Genomic DNA, 22,001 nt, shown 5'->3' with positions numbered 1-22,001 from the left:
CACTTAGGATTGTCATACCCAAACTGGAGGAGTGAATACAGCAGATCCCTGGAAAGACCTCAGACATCTCAGTCCAGAAAAGCACAGTGCTAGAAACAGCTAAGATACTGTGCAGGATCCTCAAGTTCCCAGGCCACTGGTAGAGGACCCAAGCTAAGAAGAGAAACCACCCATGGAGGGTGAGAGGGACGTTTAGATATATTCATACATATATAAGGGGGCTGTTTTTACATTTTTTTTTTTGTTTGTTTGTTTTTGCTGGTATATCAAGAGGGTGCTTTTCTTGTGTTCTTTGTTTCTATATGTACAGCACTTTGAGATGTATTTTTTATATGAAAAGTTCATTATAAATAAAATCCATTTTAATTTGAATTAAATTACTCCCAATTCATTGAAGTGCCTGGTTTTTAGTCCTTAATTTTTAGAACACCTTTTTTCTGTTTCTTCTCAACTACATGGCTTTGGTCATGTTTAATCTTATCTTTTTAAACCATTTGAGGTTTTTTTCTAAAGGGCTGGTCTCTGAATGTTGGCTCCTGACAATCAAATTGTTATGGATCAATTTCAAGCATATAGAGAGAGAGATTATTAGTAATTGGCAGATGAAGCTTCATGAAACATTGAAATGTTTCATCCAATTGAAGTTTCATGTGCTCTAGGAGGACATCTATTGGACATAAAAAACAATTGAATTTGAAGTGTGGCAATTTGAAAAAAGCCTATGAATAGAAATGCAACAATAAAGAAGTTTAGAAAAACACATACTTTCCCTTATGCTTTATTTATGTGTTTACCCATGTTTTATGTCTTGATACAAATAAATAAAATAAACTATTTGTTTTCTCAACCTAAAAGGGAAATTAGTAAATGATGAAAATTATCATTTAAATTGAGGTAAGAGCAGGGATGGAATTAGATGTAATTGGTGCCTGGTACTTTAAAGTCTGGGGTTGTGTGTGTGGATTGAGGGACCCCATCAATAAACTAATTTGCTTGTTTTGCAGTATTTTTCTTGATGTAAAGACCTTTTTGTATTTTGTCACCAACTAAGAAAAGTGCGATATAAATTAATATTGAAGATTGATTAAAATGTTTAGGCCTCTAAAGGGTGGAACATGTGCTTTAAAGATGAAAAATAAGGTTAAAATAATAATAAAAAAAAGAAGAAAAGAAGATAGAGAAAACCATAAGGACGGATCTGCTTATGGATCCTTGTGTCGTCTTTCTAGATTTGTATGACAAAGAATCTCTTACTAATGACCGATGTTATATTTTACATGTCTTACTGATGGTTGCAAGAAAGATTATTACATTAAATTGACCTAAACCAAATCCACTAACAATAACCAAGTGGATACAAAAATTAAAACAAATCTACATGATGTTAATGATGATAATGATTGCACTTTTGTATCTAGTAGATATGGCAAGGGATTGTTTTTTGAGATATATTGGTTTATTTTACTTAAAAACATCCGTTTCTCCATAATCTCAAGTCTCACTGAATGGAAACTGAAGGTTTCATGCTGCTGTTGAGACTCCCGACACAATTGGAACCACTTTCATCCCTATAAAATGTTATTCCATACTCTTAAACACATTCAAGATTAACCAAATAAAAAACAAATAAGCACATGAATTTTTAAAAAGTCATACACCAACTGAAACAAATATAGAAGTAATCAAACAAACATTTTTGGCACCAAGGCTAGAGGTTATCTAACCACAAAGCCCACAAAGGCAAGGTTAAAAATCCTCAGGTTGCGATCAAAGAAAATGAAAAAAGCAAAAGTGTGCCCACTTCTTATGAATAACTCTATTGTAAAAAGAAAGTCAAGTGTTTTACTTTATTCATACAATGAAACGATTTTGTAGGCCGTAGCACTTGTGTTACTTGATGTCAAACGGTTGTTTTAACTCCTTCCTTCATCACTGCTTTTTAACACATCAAATCTCATCAGTGAATTTAGAACCATTTCATTCTGTGTGCTTTACAAGTAAGGTTACAATAGTGGTGTTGACAGTTGAACATATCCAATAAAGTGTGACAAAAGAGATTAAAATGTCAGTCTTTAGCATATACTGTCAAATCAATGGAGGGACGTCATTCTTACAAAGAAAGTTTGGATAATGCGCTATGTTAAAGGAGATGCACAGTAGCAAAAGAGACTTTACACACAATTAGACTTACTTCAATGCAATTTGGGATTGTTTTTTACATTTCAAAATTAATAAGTAAATTAAGTGTTTCTTCTCAAAGAAGAAGTGTTGAAGATGTCAGCACTGTAGATCTAGCTGGTTGAACTTCCTTGTCTGTGTTTTATGTTCGATCATGAGCATGGGTCCACCTTGAACTCTTTTTCTCCTTCCTCTGTATAAGCAACTATAATCCCTAACATAAACTAACTGTCCAGAGTATTGTCTGCTTCAAAGTCTGTCAACAGAAAGTAGAAAGCAGTTGATAACATCAACTTTTGGACCCCAAATGAGGTAAATTTGAGTAAGTTTGTAACCACCGTAATTCTTTTTTGTCTTCTTCTAAAAGAAAAAAAAGAACTGCTTTAGACAACATTAGGTTATGAGGACTTTATTTCAAAGAAGAAACAATTTGCAACATAAGCAGATCAAGTTATGCTTTAACTTAGCCTGAATTACATTTTGCAATATTTTCTTAAATATTTTATTTAAGAAAATCTCCCCGTGCATTTTTTTTCCAGCTGAACTTCTGGTGTAACAACCTGTGAATAAACTCAGAACCTTCTTGTCACCTTTTTACAGTAAATCCAGTAGATGGTCTTTACAAGTGAATAAAGAAAATGGGCAGGCCTCCACTGCATATAATACTGGACTGGTCTACTTACAAAATCAGTAACAACATTTTTTTTCAATATTAAAAAAAAAAAAAATCCTAATTTTGCAGCTTTTTATTTTTTATACATTCAATCATTCATCTTCTTGTCCGCTTCGTCCCTGTTGGGGTCGCGGGGTCGCCGGAGCCTACCCTGGCTACTGGCGAAGGCGGGGTTTACCCTGGACAGGTCGCCAGTCTGTCTCAGGGCCTCAATCACACACATACAGTCTCACAGTCACTCCTAGGGGCAATTTAGATTCACCAATCAACCCATGAGGGATATCTTTGGACGGTGGGAGGAAGCCGGAGTCCCCGGTGAAAACCCACACATGCATGGGAGAACATGCAAACTCCACACAGAAAGGTCCCCAGTTGATGTTATTCAAATCCCCCAGCCGGAATTTGAACTAGGGCCTTCTTGCTGTGAGGCAAGAGCACTAACCACTGTGCCACCGTGCAGCCCTATTTATTATTATTTTTTTTATATATATTTCACAGAAATTATTATTTTACTTATATAGCAGGATGAAATGGTACACCTGCTACACAGGCGTCTCCTCCTGATTGCCCAAAGAGTGTGGTGCAGCATAAAAGCAGAGTTGCTTTGTGCTTGACACATTGCACTCTGGAGAAGGGACGCCTAACTGGGCTGCAGGTTCCAGGCTCATTCAGTGGGGCACCTGAAACCTGGTGTATGGACCTGTAGCACCAGGTTTCCCTCTCCACTGCACCAGAAGAGCATGTGATTTGTCAGTATGCACAGACGGGTTGGACCGTGAGGCCCTGCCGTTTTGCATTCTTTGCCTGTGTTGCCTTGCTTGGCTTTGGTTGTATCATAGAAACTGATTCTACAATTGCTCTTTTTACCTGGTTGGTCAGTGCCTGATTGCTGCCTGGACTGGCCTCTGCGTGGACGCCAGAGCCTCTCTGGTTTTGTTGATGTGATTTTCACTTCGGGACCACTGTGGTCCACCCATCTGAAAACCAAAAAAATCCATCTCAAAATAAAGCAAAAAATTTAAATAAATGTGAACCTTGAACAGTTAGTGAGGCTTTTGGTTTGACTGAGATGAAAAGTGTGGGGTGAAAGATCAATAAATGTATTTGGGACCTTTGTAATGGTCTAAAATACTAGAGCTAACATTTTCAAATCATTGCAAATTATACATTTGACAGTTAAAGTTAGACGGGGCAAGAGTGATGTTTTGCTTTGCCATCCTGCAATATTTTATAAAAGCTGCAGATTTTCCTTTTGTTCTTAAGTCTATAAGCTGCCAACTGTTTAAAGGATTATGAAATATGACTGTTTAAATTGCTCTTTCGGTGCTGCTGGTGCTTTTTCAAACAAATTAGTGATATATAGGGCCTTTCTTCCAACCTCCTTTGTGGACCACAAACCAAAACGTCTTCTGGAATCAGCAAGAAGTTTAGTACAGTGTTTATCACAGGGGATACGTTCCATAAATGTACCATGATCTGCAAAGTGGGATTGAGATGTTTGAGACCTCACTACACACTTTATAAACTTTTCTCTCTTGATTAAACTCTCAAAATTCAGACTTTTGAAGAAAAATGAGTCCAGTGTTATAGAATGAAAAAGATATGTTTGCGATCAAAGATTTGATCACATTTGTCAGTGTCTCTGTACACAAGACTAACAAGATTCACAGTCATCCGGGACGCAGATATCTGCGCTGTGGGTGAAAAGAGAGACTATTTCTATTTTTCTTTAATTAATTATGGAAAGAACTTTAAGATGCTTTCTAGCAGGAAAAGTGCTGAACAAATAAAGTGGAATTTGAATTTATTACCAGACAGCAGAACCCACTTCCTGAATGTTTCTTACTTTTCATTGTAATTGCTGCAAATCACTTATATTTAACACAATTTGATCAAAATTAGTTAATCAGTTTCATTCTTTTAATAAGCTACATGACGTGTTGAAATATAGAAGTGGTCACAGAGTGAACCCCCACTGTTGCTCACAGCGTTCGGAGGAGCGCTCAGTGAGTATCCATGTTTGCTAACATGCACACAAAATTAGAGGGAACACTTACAGTTACAGTTTCATTCAAAATATCAAATTCTTATGTTACCATATAGATATGTTATATGAAAAGAAAAAAAACTTAGGCAGTACTGGTACTTTTACCTTGGCATCTAATTGAAAATTCAGTCATCTTTCATTATCCTTTAAATACTTAAAGCCATTAAACACAGCCTTTAATAGCATATATTTTCTGTCTGAATCCCACAACTGGTTGCTCTAATCGATGGCCAGCTTTACAAGGTCAGTGTAAGAAAAAAACATTTTTACCTTTATCAGCATTCTCTGTATACAACATTCGTTGCACAAACTGACAGTTTACAAGTACAGAAAAACTCATTTCGATGCCACCCTTAATTTAAGTTTAGATTGAAGTATTTTTCTTAAAGATGCTCTGATTTCTTGTGTCTGTAGAACATAAATGATTGGGTTTAACATGGGAGGAAAAACAGTGGTCAAAGACAGATTTATGATTCTTGCATTTGGATGTATGTTTGCTCTCATATTGTACACGATTAAAATTGGTACAAAATAGATTGCCACCAATGAAAGATGAGCTGTACACGTTTTAAAGGCCTTGATTCTTTCTTTAGCTGTGGAAATCCTTGCCAGAGCACGGCCAATGCAAATATAACTACACATGATTATTATCAAAGGAACCCACAGAATAAGAGCTATTAATAGATTTCCATATACTAAATTTGGAGTTGTATCATTACATCCGAGTCGGTAAATGGGGCCATGGTCACAATAGAAGCTGTTAATAACCACTGAATCACAGAAGGAAAGTCTTGTCAAAAGCCCCAATGCAATTAGAACACAAGAAAGAACAAGGAGCCAAATAAAGGCAACAATAGAAAACATAATCTTGGGGGTCACTCTGACTTGATAATGCAGGGGATACATAATAGCAATCAGACGATCATAGCAGAGAGCAACCAGGTTAAGACTCTGCATTGAAAGGCAGATATTGCAGAAGAAATAGAAGGTCAGGCATTCACCGTAGGAAATATAGTAGTGGTTAAACAAAAAGATGTCTATAACTTTTGGGACAAGGGCTGTGTTTCCTATCAAATCCACAAAGGCAAGGTTAAAAATGGCTATGTACTTTGCAGTCCTCAGGTTGTGATCCAGGTAAATCAGCCCCATTACTGTTATGTTTCCCAGCACTGAAACAAAGAAGACAAAAAAGAGAAAGACATAGTAATAATGCATATTAGGTATTCCAATAAATCCAGCTATTTTAAAATAAGCAGGACGCACAAAGGTAATGTTTTTGCCTAAGGCGGAATTAAAAAACTCCATTGTAATAGAAAAAATTCTTGCTTTCCCAACAGCTACTGAACAGTCCAGCAGGTATCACCACCATAGATCTACTGGTTACAACTTCCTTCTGTGTTTTATGTTAGCTCATGGAGGTGGGTCCTGCTTAAACTCTTTTTCTCCTCCTCCTGCATTGGATCCCTAACGTAAAACCAACTCTAGAGAAAGGGTGTGCCAAAATATCGATAATGCGATCACAATATTTAGTCCTGAAACCGATTCTTGATGGGTTCTCACCAGGTATTGATATTATATTTTCATTTGAAGAGGCTGTAGCGCTGAGCGTCTGAGGCGGCGCTGGAAATTTAATAGTGATGCACTCGCTTCATTCGGGAGAAGCACCAGTGAGATACAGGCTCGGCAGTGCTTGTGTGTAAAGCATGCCTACCTGTCAGCATTTATCATCCATCTGTAGAAGAGGCAGCCGGCAAGAAGTGACTTTGTCTGAGTGCTAGAATGACCGCGGTCACTTACTTCCTGTTTGCTGTGGGAACTAGCCGCGTGCTTCGCAGTTGTTTGTGTGTACTTCAGGTACCGGTCGGAATTTTCGTTTACATGCACTTCAATGTTTAACCTGCTGGTGTACGGTGTAACTTTGGTAAATTTATAATGTGAAGTTTTCAAACAATGTAATTACTTTTTGCTAATGTTAATTTAAAGTAATTCTTAAATAAAAAATGCAGGATCTGATGTGTGAACTTAAAATAAAATATTATTAAAATAAACTACATGAATTCACTGTAACATTAGGGAGGTTGCTAATAAATTGAAGCACTCAAAAATATATGTATTGCCATTATTATGTGTTTTTTAAGGTTTTTACCTTTTGACTGCTGACTAACTAAATGGAAAACTGATAAAGATTGGAAAAATAATCTCAAGTGACAGTCTGAGTAAATCAGTCTTCATTTTTGGATGCTCAGCCCTTTTCAAGTGAGGGAAAAGTGCACAAAAAATTAGGTCATTTTTGAGAGAGGCTGTTAAACATTATATTCATCATCCTTTGGTGTGACGTTCTTTTGGAGGTAGATAGCTGTCGCCACTTGAATTATTTCATTTTTGTTCTGTTGTTTGTCTGATCATGTTTACTATTGTTAACATTGAATTTGACAGATAATTCCAATTCAATTGGTGTCAGTGCTTGTCAAAGACATAGTATTAATGATTTCAGCAATGTTGCACAAAAGTGTCTATATTTTGTTACACAAAATAAGAAAAGTTGTTTATATGGTTGTGTTTAAGCTAAAAAAGATAAATGGGGATATATTTTCCCAAAAATTTAGTTCTTCTAAATAATGTTAGTTATTAGAGAGGATTTTTACCAATTATCGCAGTATGGCAATATTATCGATATCGTTAGCCATGTATCGCATATCGTACCGTGAGGTACCCAGTGATTCCCAGCCCTACTCTAGAGTATAGTCTGCTTCAAAGTTACACTGTTTAACTCTCAATGGTTCAAACTTTCCTTTATGACTCATAATTTTTACAAGAAAAAACATTTTTGAAATGTAATGTTATTGACTTGGTCTACGCAACAATCAGACGAAAGACAAAGCATCTGCTCTATCCGGTACAGAAGAGTTTGTAAGTTTCATATCCTTTCAGCTAATACAAACTCAAATGGAAACTTTAATATTCAAAGTTTGTGCAAAAGTAAACACATCAAGCAAAAATGTAATATTATATACAATTTCAGCGATCCCCCAGATTCTAAAAACTCCCGTCTTTAAATTTAGTTAACGGTTACAACAGTTGAAGACTTATTACTGGCTGTTAGGAGAAAAATCCATCACACTAAGTTACATGCAAGAGTAATGGTGCATTCACGCTAAACGGCACGTCAAATTTGCATCTGCCGCCTCTCTTTTGACGCCTGTATGATTTACTACTTAATGCCTTGATGCCGGTTCCACGGAGCAACAGCCGAATTTGTTCATAATTCATGGATTATGTTGAGCGAGTAGCTTGGGTTTTATGTTTTGGAGAACTCTACAGAGTCGCTGGCAAGCACATTGCTGTGTTTGCTGTGTCATCTTTCAGAACCTCTCTTGGTCCTGCGTACTTCATTCTTGCAGCGAGAGCTGCACCTGAGAGCCGTTTCAAATGTTACTTACGTCTGTTTATGGCCAGTTTGAGCTTTAACTCAAGAGGGGGGAAATACAAATAAACTTGGGGATCATTTTTATTATTGTATTGATGAAAGTAAGAAAAACATCATAAACCCTTGAAGCTAGGGTGATGCTACAACGGCTTTCATGGCGGCTCTCCGGGCTGCTGGGCAGCTAACTACTGGCAGGCAAGTAGAGCGGGCTCCGCTGTCTTGGGACCTGCAGCCTGGATAGTAGAACTTGCTAGATCTGCTGGAGGCTGGGCAGCAACGATTGCATCAGCTCTGCCAGAGCAGTACAGCTCACTAGCTCACTAAGCTATCCATCGGGAAACTGGCTAGCGTAGCCGTCCATCCAGCTTAATCATCTCTGTGACGATCTATCCAGTGTGTATCCCGCCTTCACCGAACAGTTCCTGGGACAGTTTCCAGGAACCTAGTGGCCCCTGTGGGTTGAGAAAATGGACCAAAGTTCATGACAAAAATCCTCATATCAAGCTGCCATCTTGAATGTTTATTTCTACTCTATGAACTAGTCAATGAATGGGCAACGTCAAGATCACCGCGCTGCAGGAGATCACGTCTTTACATTGACTTAACATTAAACTTAATGCCTCCGCTCGCGCTCACAGACATGAAAGCTGTGAATCCGGCTTTTCAACTCAAAGAAATAGTTAGCTCGCGGAGAGCAGCCGATCGGTTCTGTTCATGCTCCAAAGACTGCCGTGCGCTGCATGACGTAAAATCCAGTGCAGTAATGACACGATTGGATTGTCTGTTTACATGCAGCTTGATCGGATCAACAATCGGTATAACCCACCTGTCTTGATCGGAAAGAAATTTGGATCCAAAAGACTCTGATCAAGCCAGAGTATTCTGAATGTTTACATGAGGCATTTCTGTTCTGATCAGGCGTTTATTACGATTACTTGGGACCATGTAAATGTAGCTAATGTTTTAGACTACAAATTGTTATTTAAAAAAAAACAGTTCTTTAAAAGATGTTCATTTAGTCAGCAATGTATTTTTTTTTTTTGGTCAACCAAACGTTAGCATTAGCTGTCCTATGGGAAATTCTTCTAAATGTTGGCATCGAGCGAGTGGACTTTAGCTTTAGGTGCTAAAACGATTCATATATTTTGTGGATCAATTATTGATCTATTAAGCAATCAATTTTTTTAACACAATCCTATTGAAAACCTCGATCGCTGGAGGAATGTCTGGCTAGTTCTGTTGCAAGGTTCCCACAATAGTCAGACCTTTCTTCAGGATAATGCTCTTCAAGTGCTACACTGGTGAGGAAATGATTCACTGTTATGTTGAGATCTGCTAATATGACCATTTGCCACTTAAACTCCAAAGAAAAATAACGAATAAAGAGATAAAGTTCATAAATGAAGATAAAATGTAGAGGTATGTTACTAAGTAAAAATTAATTCAAGCATAAATTTGGTGAAAACCCTTGTCAGGGTCAAACAAGATTCAGCTGATTTTACCTACAGGGCTGCATGCAGATGGAAGCAGTTTCATTTTGAGTAAAGATGACCTCCGCTGTTTAAAATGTAAATTTTGTTTTTCTTTCTTTTCTCCCAAAATAGAACAAATCAGTGCAGGTGATTATAAATTATCAACAAAGATATTTCATTAGTTTTATTGTACCATTAGAAAACACTAACTCAAAATGTCAGTTTCTTGTGTCACGAGACTGCAGTATTGATTCTTATAAATTACTTTAATTGGAATCAAGTTTTGCATACGTTGTGTTCATGGAAAAGCCTAGTCAATACTGATTTTACTGTTGCCTCTGATAGAAAATCTGGTCGTGTTTTCAAATCCTTCTCAAAGCTCAAATAATATGTATTTTATGTCTGAATCCTAAAACAGTTTATTCTGATATATGGTCAGTTATACAACATTAGCATAAGAGAACAACATTTTTACCTTCATCTGGTTTCTCTATAAAACTCTTGTATACAACAGTCATTGCACTTACTGACATTTTACAAATAGGAAAAAACTCATTTCGATGCCACCCTTAATTGAAGTTTAGACTGAAGTATTTTTCTTAAAGATGCTCTGATTTCTTGTGTCTGCAGAACATAAATGATTGGGTTTAACATGGGAGGAAAAACGGTGGTCAATGACAGATTTATGATTCTTGCATTTGGATGTATGTTTGCTCTCATATTGTACACAATTAACACTGGTATAAAAAAGATGGCCACAGCTGAAAGATGAGCTGTACATGTTTTAAAGGCCTTGATTCTTTCTTTAGCTGTGGAAATCTTTGCCAGAGTACGGCCAATGCAAATATAACTACACATGATTGTTATCAAAGGAACCCAAGCAAAAAGAGCTATTAACAGATTTCCATGTACTAAATTTGGAGTTGTATCATTACATCCGAGTCGGTAAATGGGGCCATGGTCACAATAGAAGCTGTTAATAACCACTGAATCACAGAAGGAAAGTCTTGTCAAAAGCCCCAATGCAATTAGAACACAAGACAGAACGAGGAGCCAAATAAAGGCAACAATAGAAAACATAATCTTGGGGGTCATCCTGACTTGATAATGCAGGGGATACATAATGGCAATCAGACGATCATAGCAGAGAGCAACCAGGTTAAGACTCTGCATTGAAAGGCAGATGTTGCAAAAGAAATAGAAGGTCAGGCATTCACCGTAGGAAATATAGTAGTGGTTAAACAAAAAGATGTCTATAACTTTTGGGACAAGGGCTGTGTTTCCTATCAAATCCACAAAGGCAAGGTTAAAAATGGCTATGTACTTTGCAGTCCTCAGGTTGTGATCCAGGTAAATCAGCCCCATTACTGTTATGTTTCCCAGCACTGAAACAAAGAAGACAAAAAAGAGAAAGACATAGTAATAATGCATATTAGGAATCCCAATAAAGCCAACTATTTTAAAATAAGCAGGACGCACAAAGGTAATGTTTTTGCCTAAGGCGGAATTAAAAAACTCCATTGTAATTCTTGCTTTCCCAACAGCTACTGAACAGTCCAGTAGGTATCACCACCATAGATCTACTGGTTACAACTTCCTTCTCTGTGTTTTATGTTAGCTCATGGAGGTGGGTCCTGCTTAAACTCCTTTTCTCCTCCTTCTGCATTGGATCCCTAATGTCAAACCAACTCTAGAGTATAGTCCGCTTCAAAGTTACACTGTTTAACTCTTGACTCTTAAAACTTTTTTTATACATTTTTTTAAAGAGAAAACATTGTTTAAATCTATAAATAATGACTCTGACAACACAAACTATACCAAGGGGTTAGTATAATGTACTTTTATCCAATACAAATTCAAATAAGAACTTTAATGTCCAAAATGATATGCAAAAGTTAAAGGGGACAAGCATAAAGACAATATAGCGGGGCAAAAAAGTACTTAGTCAGCCACCAATTATGCAAGTTCTTCCACTTAAAAAGATGAGAGGCCTGTATTTTCCATCATAGGTATACCTCAACTATGAGAGCCAAAATGGGGGGGGGATCCTGAAATTCACATATTTACAAATTATGGTGGAAAATAATTATTTGGTTACCTACAAACAAGCAAGATTTCTGTCTTTCACAGAACTGTGATTTCTGTAAGAGAATCCTTTGTCCTCCACCCGTAACCTGTTTTAAGAACACCTGTTTGAACTCGTTATCTATATAAAAGACACCCGTCCACAACCTCAAATAGTCACACTTCACTATGGCAAAGACCAAAGAGCTGTCTAAGGACATAAGAAACAAAACTGTTGACCTGCACCAGACTGGGAAGACTGAATCTGTTGTAGGTAAGCAGCTTGGTGTCAAGAAATCAACTGTGGAAACAATTATTAGGTATATGGAGGGCATACAAAAAGATCACAGACAATCTCCCTCCATGCAAATTAGTCACAAAACAAACAAGCCTAAATGGGTCTTATAGTGTTAGAATTCCGTTATAAGGCATCTGCAGGTGAATTCACACCCGTTTTCTGCTTCAGAAAAATAAATGGCACTGGATTAAATACATCAAGTTAACCTTTGAAATGAGATTGAGTGGGAATACTTTTTCATTGCAGACCTTTTCTTTGCAAGATAAAATTATTGCTAGTTTGTTTTATGCCTCCTGTAGTAAGTTCAATCAGAAAAAAAACAATACACAGCAGCAGAAGCACAGAGACATGATTTGGATTCTTACAATAATTTTAAAAATGTAACTTTCAATTCCTAATAGTCAGGTAAAGTAATTTATAAATGTGCTTGATCTTTCGATCTTTAGGGCTGTAGGGGTCAAAAATTGAAGACAGTTTTATTTAGAATTTAAAAATGTTATTTTGGGGTATTAAAGCTGTACTTTAGGAAAGGGAAAGCAGAAAAGAAAAAATTTCTATCTTCCGTATGGAAAAAAAGAAACTGTAAAATATTCTAAAATGCAATAATGTTTATTTCCACAAATCTTAAATTAACAGGGAATAATAACAACAAGTGCAAAAGAAAAAAACTTGTTGGTTTAGATAAGACCCTTTGGTGTGGTGCCACAGTCAGTTGTAACTTTGTTTAGAGCTAATGTATCTTAAAAAAAAAATCTTTAATTTATAGGGTCACTAATATGTTTCTTACGCCGGGTTCACACTGGACGTGCAAGCGTCGCGAAGCGTTGTGGAGCATAGTGCGTGCGGCTTCCGCTCCGCGCATTTTCTCCGCGACGGTCAACAGGCACTTCTGCTAGGGCTTTTTTGTTTTTGCCATCATGGGTAATAACTCAATAAGCTAAAGATTTCACCCCGTGTTTTTGCTAAGAGGAACTGCTTTGTCCCTCTCTCTTGTTATTTTACACCGAAAACCCAGCCACCGCAAACCCGCGGTCAGGCACGTAGTAGCGGGGAGGAGATTCTTCTTCTATTGTACTTCAAATGTTCATTAGCGCTCCTCCGCCATCTACAACTACGGGCGGCCGTGGTGCAGCGGTAGGGCGGTCGACTCCTGATCAGAAGTGAGCAGGTTCGACTCCGCCTTGCCCGCCCATGTGTCGAAGTGTCCTTGGGCAAGACACTGAACCCCGAATTGCCTCTGGTGGGAGGTTGGCGCCAGTGTTCGGCAGCGGAGCCACCACCAGTGTATGAATGTGTGTGTGAATGGGTGAATGGGTCTGTGACTGTGAAGCGCTTTGGGCCCTCGAAGGAGGGTAGAAAGCGCTATACAAGTATACGCCATTTACCATTTACCATTTACAATAGGGAGAATCTCGGAGCAAAAAGTAAAAGCGGTGGAAATCCCCCAAATTTTGCCCCATATTTTTTTTATTTTCACAACTCTGTCCTTTTAAATCTCTGTCTGGGTGTCATATCAACTCCACTGGGCACAAACTGCAATGATTCATTTCTCTTTCTTAATCATGTTTGGCACGTCAGTGCTTTGAAGCAGACGCCGCACAAAATCAAGTCCCTGATTGGTCACAGTTCTGTGCTGCTGCGATTGTGCACATTGCCCACACAGATGCACATTGCCAGCACGGACTTAGACAATTATGAGCAAACAGTATCTTACAAATATTAATAATAATGAAATCACGTTCAGAGTATCATCTCGCTCTATACAGGATCTTTGTTTGTTTACAACAAAACTCATTATTTCTTCTTCTACGACTATTTCCGGTATTTTAGACAGTTCTGTGCATGTCAGTGCGTGCCTGATTTGTGCGTAGAGCTCGAGGCCCGGCTTAAAAACTTGCGTACCAACGCGCGCTCTATACGCATGGGCCATGACTTCTGGTGTGCGTGCGTTTCGCTGCCTCCACTGTGGGTCTTTTATCTTCAATGGTGTCCTTGGCAGACAGGAGACCCTGTCTATCTTTGTCCATCTTTGTCATGGGAGAGATCACACATCAGTATAAGGGTTGGGTCATCTCAATCCCATAAAATAGCACAAGCGTTAAAGCGGGAAATGAAAAGAACATTTTACAGAAGTCTTCTCAAAAATGTTTACATACATAAAACATTTGCAGAATTCACTACAGACATGTTCAATCTCACATCTACAGCCTTTGCATTACACAAACTTCTACTTCCCAATTATTGCCTTGACTGCCTACTGATTTTAAAAAGTTTTCTCAGAGATGCTCTGATTTCTTGTGTCTGCAGAACATAAATAATTGGGTTTAACATGGGAGGAAAGACAGAGGTCAGAGACAAGTTTATGATCCTGGCATTTGGATGTAGGTTTGTACTCATTGAATGTGATTAAAATTGGTATGAAATAGATTGCAACCAATGAAAGATGAGCTGTACATGTTTTAAAGGCTTTGACTCTTTCATGAGGTGTAGAAATCCTGATCAGAGTTTGACCAATACAAACATAACTAGACATGATTATGACAAGAGGAATCCAAAGAATAATAACTGTCAGTAGATATCCTATTATGAAATTTGGAGTGTTGTCGTTGCACGCTAGTTTAAAGATCAGACCATGGTCCACGGCTGGCAGCCAGTGTCACTTGATATGGACTTTTGGAGAAAAATTGTCCGGTTGACATTTAAGTACAACTTTTTGTTCAAACCTCCACAGCCACCGTGCAGCATTTAAAACTACAACTGCCACCACCTGATTACAAACGCTGCCGCAAATTTGCTGAAAAACCTACATTTAGGTTCCTCGCTGTGGCTTTTTGGGGACATGTGATATTGCCCTAAGTGAGACCAGATGAAAGGTATTTGCACTCAAGTTGGAAATGGACTTCAATGAGGTTGAGAAAGAAATCAGAACACACAAAAACTCCATCTTTGGAGCTCTTTTTTTTATTGGTAGAACTCCTGGTTCCACTGCTGTTTACCCCAATGTTGGCCTAAAAGGCTACAGTCATAAGGGGCGTCGGTGTCTCAGGTGGAAGAGCAGGTAAGCCAATGATGGAAGGATTGGCGGTTTGATTACCCCTCCCTCCAGCCAACTGTTGCTATGTCCTTGGGGAAGTAACTTCACACTCCCTGCATCCAGTGTGGCTCCACTGGTGTGTGAGTGAATGTCAATGTCCTGGTGATGGTCAGAGGAGCCGTAGGTGCATTCTGGTAGCCACGCCTCTATCCATCTGCCACAGGGCAGCTGTGGCTACACAAGAAGCTCACTATCAACAAGTATGAATGAGGAGTGAATGAATAATGGATACACATTGTAAGCGCTTTGAGTGTCAATGATGTTTTATCTTTATTAGTGTCCATGACTGACGGATGAGACTGTCCACCTTTGTCGTGTCATAAGGGTTGGGTCATCTCAACCCAATAAAATAGCACAAGGGTTAAAGCGGGAAATGAAAAGAACATTTTACAGAAGTCTTCTCAAAATTGTTTACATACATAAAACATTTGCAGAATTCACTACAGACATGTTCAATCTCACATCTACAGCCTTTGCATTACACAAACTTCTACTTCCAAATTACTCTTGACTGCCTTCTGATTTTAAAAAGTTTTCTCAGAGATGCTCTGATTTCTTGTGTCTGCAGAACATAAATAATTGGGTTTAACATGGGAGGAAAGACAGAGGTCAGAGACAAGTTTATGATCCTGGCATTTGGATGTATGTTTGCTCTCATTGTGAATGTGATTAAAATTGGTATGAAATAGATTGCAACCAATGAAAGATGAGCTGTACATGTTTTAAAGGCTTTGACTCTTTCCTGAGGTGTAGAAATCCTGATCAGAGTTTGACCAATACAAACATAACTAGACATGATTATCACAAGAGGAATCCAAAGAATAATAGCAATCAGTAGATTTCCTATTATTAAATTTGGAGTGTTGTCGTTGCACGCTAGCTTGTAGATCGGGCCGTGGTCACAGAAATAACTGTTAATAACAAGTGAATCACAGAAGGAAAGTCTTGTTAAAAGACCAACTGCTATTAGTACAGCAGCTATGACAAAGAGCCACGAAAAAAGGATTATAGACAGCATGATCTTTGGGGTCACTCTGACTTGATAATGCAAAGGAAACATGATAGCAACCAGGCGATCATAACAAAGAACAACCAGGTTAAGAGCCTGCATTGAAAGACATGTAAAGCAGAAGAACAGGAACGTCAAACACTCATTATACGGAACATTGTAGTGGTTAAACAAAAAGATGTCAATGACTTTTGGAACCAGAACCGTACTACCCAACAAATCTACAAAGGCGAGGTTAAAAACGGCCACATACTTTGCAGTCCTCAGATTATGATCCAGATAAATCAGAGCCATCACGGATGTGTTTCCTAGCACTGAAACAATGTAGACAAACAGTAGAAAGATATAGTAATATTCAACATTGGGGATACCAATGAATCCTCTGACAATGAAATATGCAGGCCGCACAAAGGTGATGTTTTTTCCTAAAGCAGAGTTAAAAAGGTCCATTATGAGACAGGAATCAAAAAAGAACAACACATCGTATCTGGTGAGGGTGAAGCAGATTTACCTGCTTCTCACCTGAACTGGGTCTTTTTATACACTCAGGTATTCTCTGTCACTCAGTAGAATGTAATCCGCTTCACTTTAGTCCCTTAAGGGAGCAGTACTATCAACCCATCCACCCACACCTACACAAAAACAAAGTTTAGAAGCCACTTAATTCATATCTACTTGTTTTATTCAGTTTCTTTTTTATAGTAAGAAATTTACAATTTTTTTGTCAGAAAAAAGATAGTCAGTGAAAAAAATCTTACATATTCAAATCTGTAAATTAATCAAACTAAGTCACTTTGGTTTTAGTGAGTTTTCTTTTATTTGACATTTTGTCTAAAATGGAATACGTCTTATTTTGAAAAGGATCAGAATGAACAGAGCCTATTTGTGACTTTAAAATGATCAAGATGAAGACAAACAGTGCAAAAGTTAGTTAAAATAAAAAAAATATATTACAGCTCTGAAGATAAGAAATAAAAACAACTTATTGAAAACAATCAAGCTGTGTTGGGTGTGAATGTGAGATTGTGCAGCTCGTTCTTCCCTCTTCTCTGACCACTACTGATGGAATCCTGGCTTCTTTTTTGCGTTTAGTAATCTACTCACCAGCAGGTAATCTGGTCTGATCTGAGGTCAAACACATACAAATACTATGGTCATCCTCCTTAAAACTAAAAAAGATCAGTGGTTCTGACAGAAAACATGGAAATAGTGTTATGTCTAAAGCTGTTACATCAAGTATTTTTTTATACTTTACTTTAGACTGGTATCACTTTATTTAAATTTCAGTTATTTTCAAACATTTTTTAGAAACAGTCATAAAAGACAACAAAACAACAACTAAAACAAGTACAGCAGAACATAGAGCTAAAAGGGGTGGGAAGAAGTTAAAAGAAAACATATTTAATTCCATCTTCTTTACTAACCTAAATTTAGTTTATTGCAAACTTTCAACTCACATTGGGGCAACAAAGGCAAAAAACAGTATAAACAAGAAAGTTAATATATACGTAAATACCCATACATAATATGTACAAATGTATACGTGTTAATACATATCTGCACAAATATTTGTATATACACAAAAAACAATTTTTTTTGCCTACTTCACTAAAGGTTGTTGATCTATCAAAGTTTAAATGGCCTCATTGTTGGACTATTTTTGATTTTGTCAGTTATATTATTCCACAGTCTTACACTACTAACTGAGATTGTTTTCTTCTTGTACGAGTTTTATTTATTATAAATCTGAAATGGCCTCTTAGACTGTTATTAAGTCTCATCCTGTTTCTATAGACTTTTTTTTCAGGAAGAATGGAATAAAGTATGTCTTCATTTTTTGACTGATTGCTACCATAAAAATCCACACAATCTCAGTTCATAGACAGAAATTTTTTATTTAGCAGTCACAAACAACAAAAACACACAGTCCTCTTTACTTTCATTGTGTACATTGATTCAAAAAATGTTTCCAAATATGAATACATGATGATATTTCTCAGGTACAGTGAGGTTCATTTTTATCAAATAGCATCATGTTAGTGGATGATAACTAAATAACTGAGATGTTGCTGATTAATAAAAGAAGAGTGAATCCATTTTGACACAAACAATTTTAGATCATAAAACGTGTGGATAAAATTACATATTAATCCTTAAAATAAAATGATGGTTCTGATAATTTATCGTGTTTGTCTTCCAGTTTAACACTTTGTTCTGACATATATCCGTCCTAGTCTCAAACACCAATGACATAACATCCAGTATTATTAAAATAGAATGTTTTTAATTGGATTACTTTTACTAATATCTCTAAAATCTTGCATTCACATTACTACTTTCTGTAACTTTTAACTGCATTCTACTTTGTACAATTTTCCTAAATGATGCTTTAATCTCTTGTGTCTGCAGGACATAAACTATTGGGTTTAAAACAGGAGGGATGACAGAGGTCAGAGACAGATTAATAATCCTAACATTTGGATGAACATTTATTACCTTAATAAAGGTGATTAAAATTGGTATGAAATAGATTCCAACCAATGAAAGATGAGCTGTACATGTTTTAAAGGCTTTGACTCTTTCTTGAGGTGTAGAAATCTTGACCAGTGCATGACCGATACAAACATAACTAGACATGATTATCACAAGAGGAATCCAGAGAATAATAACAATCAGCAAATTTCCAATTATTAAACTGGGAGAGTTGTCGTTGCACGCTAGCTTGTAGATCGGGCCGTGGTCACAGAAATAACTATCAATAACCACTGATTTACAGAAGGAAAGTCTTGTTAAAAGACCAGCTAATGTTAAAATAGCAGCTATGACAAAGAGCCACGAAGAAAGGATTATAGACAGCATGATCTTTGGGGTCACTCTGACTTGATAATGCAGAGGAAACATGATAGCAACCAGGCGATCATAACAAAGAACAACCAGGTTAAGAGCCTGCATTGAAAGACATGTAAAGCAGAAGAACAGAAACGTCAAACACTCATTATACGGAACATTGTAGTGGTTAAACAAAAAGATGTCAATGACTTTTGGAACCAGAACCGTACTACCCAACAAATCCACAAAGGCGAGGTTAAAAACGGCCACATACTTTGCAGTCCTCAGATTATGATCCAGATAAATCAGAGCCATCACGGATGTGTTTCCCAGCACAGAAACAATGTAGACAAACAGTAGAAAGATATAGTAATATTCAGCATTGGGGATACCAATGAATCCTCTGACAATGAAATATGCAGGCCGCACAAAGGTGATGTTTTTTCCTAAAGCAGAGTTAAAAAGGTCCATTATGAGATAGGAATCAAAAAAGAACAACACATCGTATCTGGTGAGGGTGAAGCAGATTTACCTGCTTCTCACTTGAACAGGGTCTTTTTATACACTCTGGTATTCTCTGTCACTCAGTAAAATGTAATCCGCTTCACTTTAGTCCCTTAAGGGAACAGTACTTTCAACCCATCCACCCACACCTACACAAAAACAAAGTTTAGAAGCCACTTAATTCATATCTACTTCTGTTTGTTGTTTTTTTATAGTAAGAAATGTCTCTTTTTCTGACAAAAGTTTAGTCAGTGAAAAAAAAACTTACATATTCCAATTTATATCTGTAAATTAATCAAATTAAGTCATTTTGGTGTTAGTGAGTTTTTTTAATTTGATATTTTGTCTAAAATGGAATAAGTCTTATTTTGAAGAGGCTCAGAATGAACAGAGCCTATTTGTGACTTTAAAATGATCAAGATGAAGACAAACAGTGCAAAAGTTAGTCAGAATAAAACAAATATTATAGCTCCCAAGAAAAGAAATAAAAACAACTTATTGAAAACAATCAGGGTGTGTTGGGTGTGAATGTGAGATTGTGCAGCTCGTTTCCCGTACCCCACAACATTGGGCTTTTCCCTCTTCTCTGACCACTACTGATGGAATCCTGGCTTCTTTTTTTCGCTCAGTAATCTACTCACCAGCAGGTAATCTGGTCTGATCTGAGGTCAAACACATACAAATACTATGGCCCTCCTCCTTAAAACTAAAAAAAAAGAAAAGATCAGTGGTTCTGACAGAAAACAAGGAAATAGTGTTATGTCTAAAGCTACTCTTCAGTTACATCAAGTTATTTTTTATACTTTACTTTAGACTGTTATCACTTTATTTAAATTTCAGTTATCTTCAGACAGTTTTTAGAAACAGTCATAAAAGACAATAAAACAACAACCAAAACAAGTACAGCAGAACATAGAGTTCAAAAAGGGGTGGGAAGAAGTTAAAAGAAAACGTATTTAATTCCATCTTCTTTACTAACCTATCCACCCATCGTCCTCCGCTTCATCCGGGACCGGGTCACGGGGGCAGCAGTCTAAGCAAAGATGCCCAGACTTCCCTCTCCCGGCCACTTCCTCCAGCTCCTCTGGGGGGACTCCGAGGCGTTCCCAGGCCAGCCGAGAAACATAGTCTCTCCAGCGTGTCCTGGGTCTTCCCCGGGGCCTCCGCCCAGTGGGACATGCCCGGAACACCTTACCAGGGAGGCGTCCAGGAGGCATCCGGATCAGATGCCCGAACCACCTCAACTGGCTCCTCTCGATGCGGAGGAGAAGCAGCTCTACTCCGAGCTCCCTCCGGGTGACCGAGCTCCTCACCCTATCTCTAAGGGAGCGTCCAGCCACCCTGTGGAGGAAACTCATTTCAGCCGCTTGTAGTCGGGGACTCGTTCTTTCGGTCACGACCCAGAGCTCATGACAATGGGTGAATACTGGAACGAAGATCGACCGGTAAATTGAGAGCTTTGCTTTCTGGCTCAGCTCCCTTTTCACCACAACGGACCGGTACAGCGACCGCATAATAGCGGACGCAGCTCCAATCCGCCTGTCGATCTCACGCTCCGATCTTCCATCACTCGTGAACAAGACCCCAAGATATTTAAACTCCTCCACCTGAGGCAGGAGCACTCCACCCACCGAGAGAGGGCAAACTACCTTTCTCCGGTCGAGAACCATGGCCTCAGACTTAGCGGTGCTGACCCTCATCCCGGCCGCTTCACACTCGGTTGCAAACCGCTCCAATGCATGCTGGAGGTCCCGGTTCGATGGAGCCAACAGAACAACATCATCTGCAAAGAGCAGAGAGGAAATTCTGTGGTCCCCAAACCAGACCCCCTCCAGCCCCTGGCTGCGGCTAGAAATTCTGTCCTTGAAGACAATGAACAGAACCGGTGATAAAGGGCAGCCCTGCCGGAGTCCAACATGCACCGGGAACAGGTCTGACTTACTGCCGGCGATGCGAACCAAGCTCCTGCTCCGGTCATACAGAGACCGGACAGCCCTGAGTAAGGCTCCCCAGACCCCATATTCCCAGAGCACCCTCCACAGGACACCACAGGGAACGCGGTCGAACGCCTTCTCCAAATCCACAAAACACATATGGACTGGATGAGCGAACTCCCACGAACCCTCCAGCACCCTGAAGAGGGTGTAGAGCTGGTCCACTGTTCCACGACCAGGACAGAAACCGCACTGTTGTTCTTGAATCTGAGGTTTGACTATCGGACGGACTCTCCTCTCCAGTACCCTGGCATAGACTTTCCCAGGGAGGCTTAGGAGTGTGATTCCTCTGTAGTTGGAACACACCCTCCGGTCCCCCTTCTTAAAAAGGGGAACCACCACCCCAGTCTGCCAGTCCAGTGGTACGGTTCCTGTTTGCCACGCAATGCTGCAGAGACGTGTCAGCCAAGAC

General features: G+C 38.5%; 4 protein-coding genes across 4 annotated transcripts; all 4 read right to left on the bottom strand.

Moving 5' to 3' along the window:
• Positions 1 to 5,234: 5,234 nt before the first annotated feature.
• LOC112142780 (olfactory receptor 1-like) lies at positions 5,235 to 6,203 on the bottom strand. The gene has a single exon (XM_024266352.2). The coding sequence runs from the start codon at positions 6,201 to 6,203 to the stop codon at positions 5,235 to 5,237; it is 969 nt and encodes a 322-aa protein (XP_024122120.1).
• A 4,146-nt stretch (positions 6,204 to 10,349) lies between these two features.
• Positions 10,350 to 11,318, bottom strand: LOC112142787 (olfactory receptor 1-like). The gene has a single exon (XM_024266361.1). It carries the CDS (start codon positions 11,316 to 11,318, stop codon positions 10,350 to 10,352), a length of 969 nt encoding a protein of 322 aa, XP_024122129.1.
• A 4,425-nt stretch (positions 11,319 to 15,743) lies between these two features.
• LOC112142699 (olfactory receptor 1-like) lies at positions 15,744 to 16,712 on the bottom strand. Its single transcript, XM_024266233.1, has one exon. It carries the CDS (start codon positions 16,710 to 16,712, stop codon positions 15,744 to 15,746), a length of 969 nt encoding a protein of 322 aa, XP_024122001.1.
• Positions 16,713 to 18,572: 1,860 nt separating this feature from the next.
• LOC112142524 (olfactory receptor 1-like) lies at positions 18,573 to 19,738 on the bottom strand. Its single transcript, XM_024265960.2, has one exon. It carries the CDS (start codon positions 19,560 to 19,562, stop codon positions 18,573 to 18,575), a length of 990 nt encoding a protein of 329 aa, XP_024121728.1. The 5' UTR covers positions 19,563 to 19,738.
• Positions 19,739 to 22,001: the final 2,263 nt, after the last annotated feature.

The sequence above is a fragment of the Oryzias melastigma genome, linkage group LG14 (assembly GCF_002922805.2).
Source record: "Oryzias melastigma strain HK-1 linkage group LG14, ASM292280v2, whole genome shotgun sequence".
Classification (NCBI taxonomy): Eukaryota; Metazoa; Chordata; class Actinopteri; order Beloniformes; family Adrianichthyidae; genus Oryzias; species Oryzias melastigma.
This window is presented reverse-complemented; position numbering and strand designations above follow the sequence as displayed.

What these genes read in the sequence shown, in the direction of transcription:
- LOC112142780 (XM_024266352.2), bottom strand. Translation starts at nt 6,203, where the DNA reads ATGGAGTTTTTTAATTCCGCCTTAGGCAAAAACATTACCTTTGTGCGT.
- LOC112142699 (XM_024266233.1), bottom strand. Translation starts at nt 16,712, where the DNA reads ATGGACCTTTTTAACTCTGCTTTAGGAAAAAACATCACCTTTGTGCGG.
- LOC112142787 (XM_024266361.1), bottom strand. Translation starts at nt 11,318, where the DNA reads ATGGAGTTTTTTAATTCCGCCTTAGGCAAAAACATTACCTTTGTGCGT.
- LOC112142524 (XM_024265960.2), bottom strand. Translation starts at nt 19,562, where the DNA reads ATGGACCTTTTTAACTCTGCTTTAGGAAAAAACATCACCTTTGTGCGG.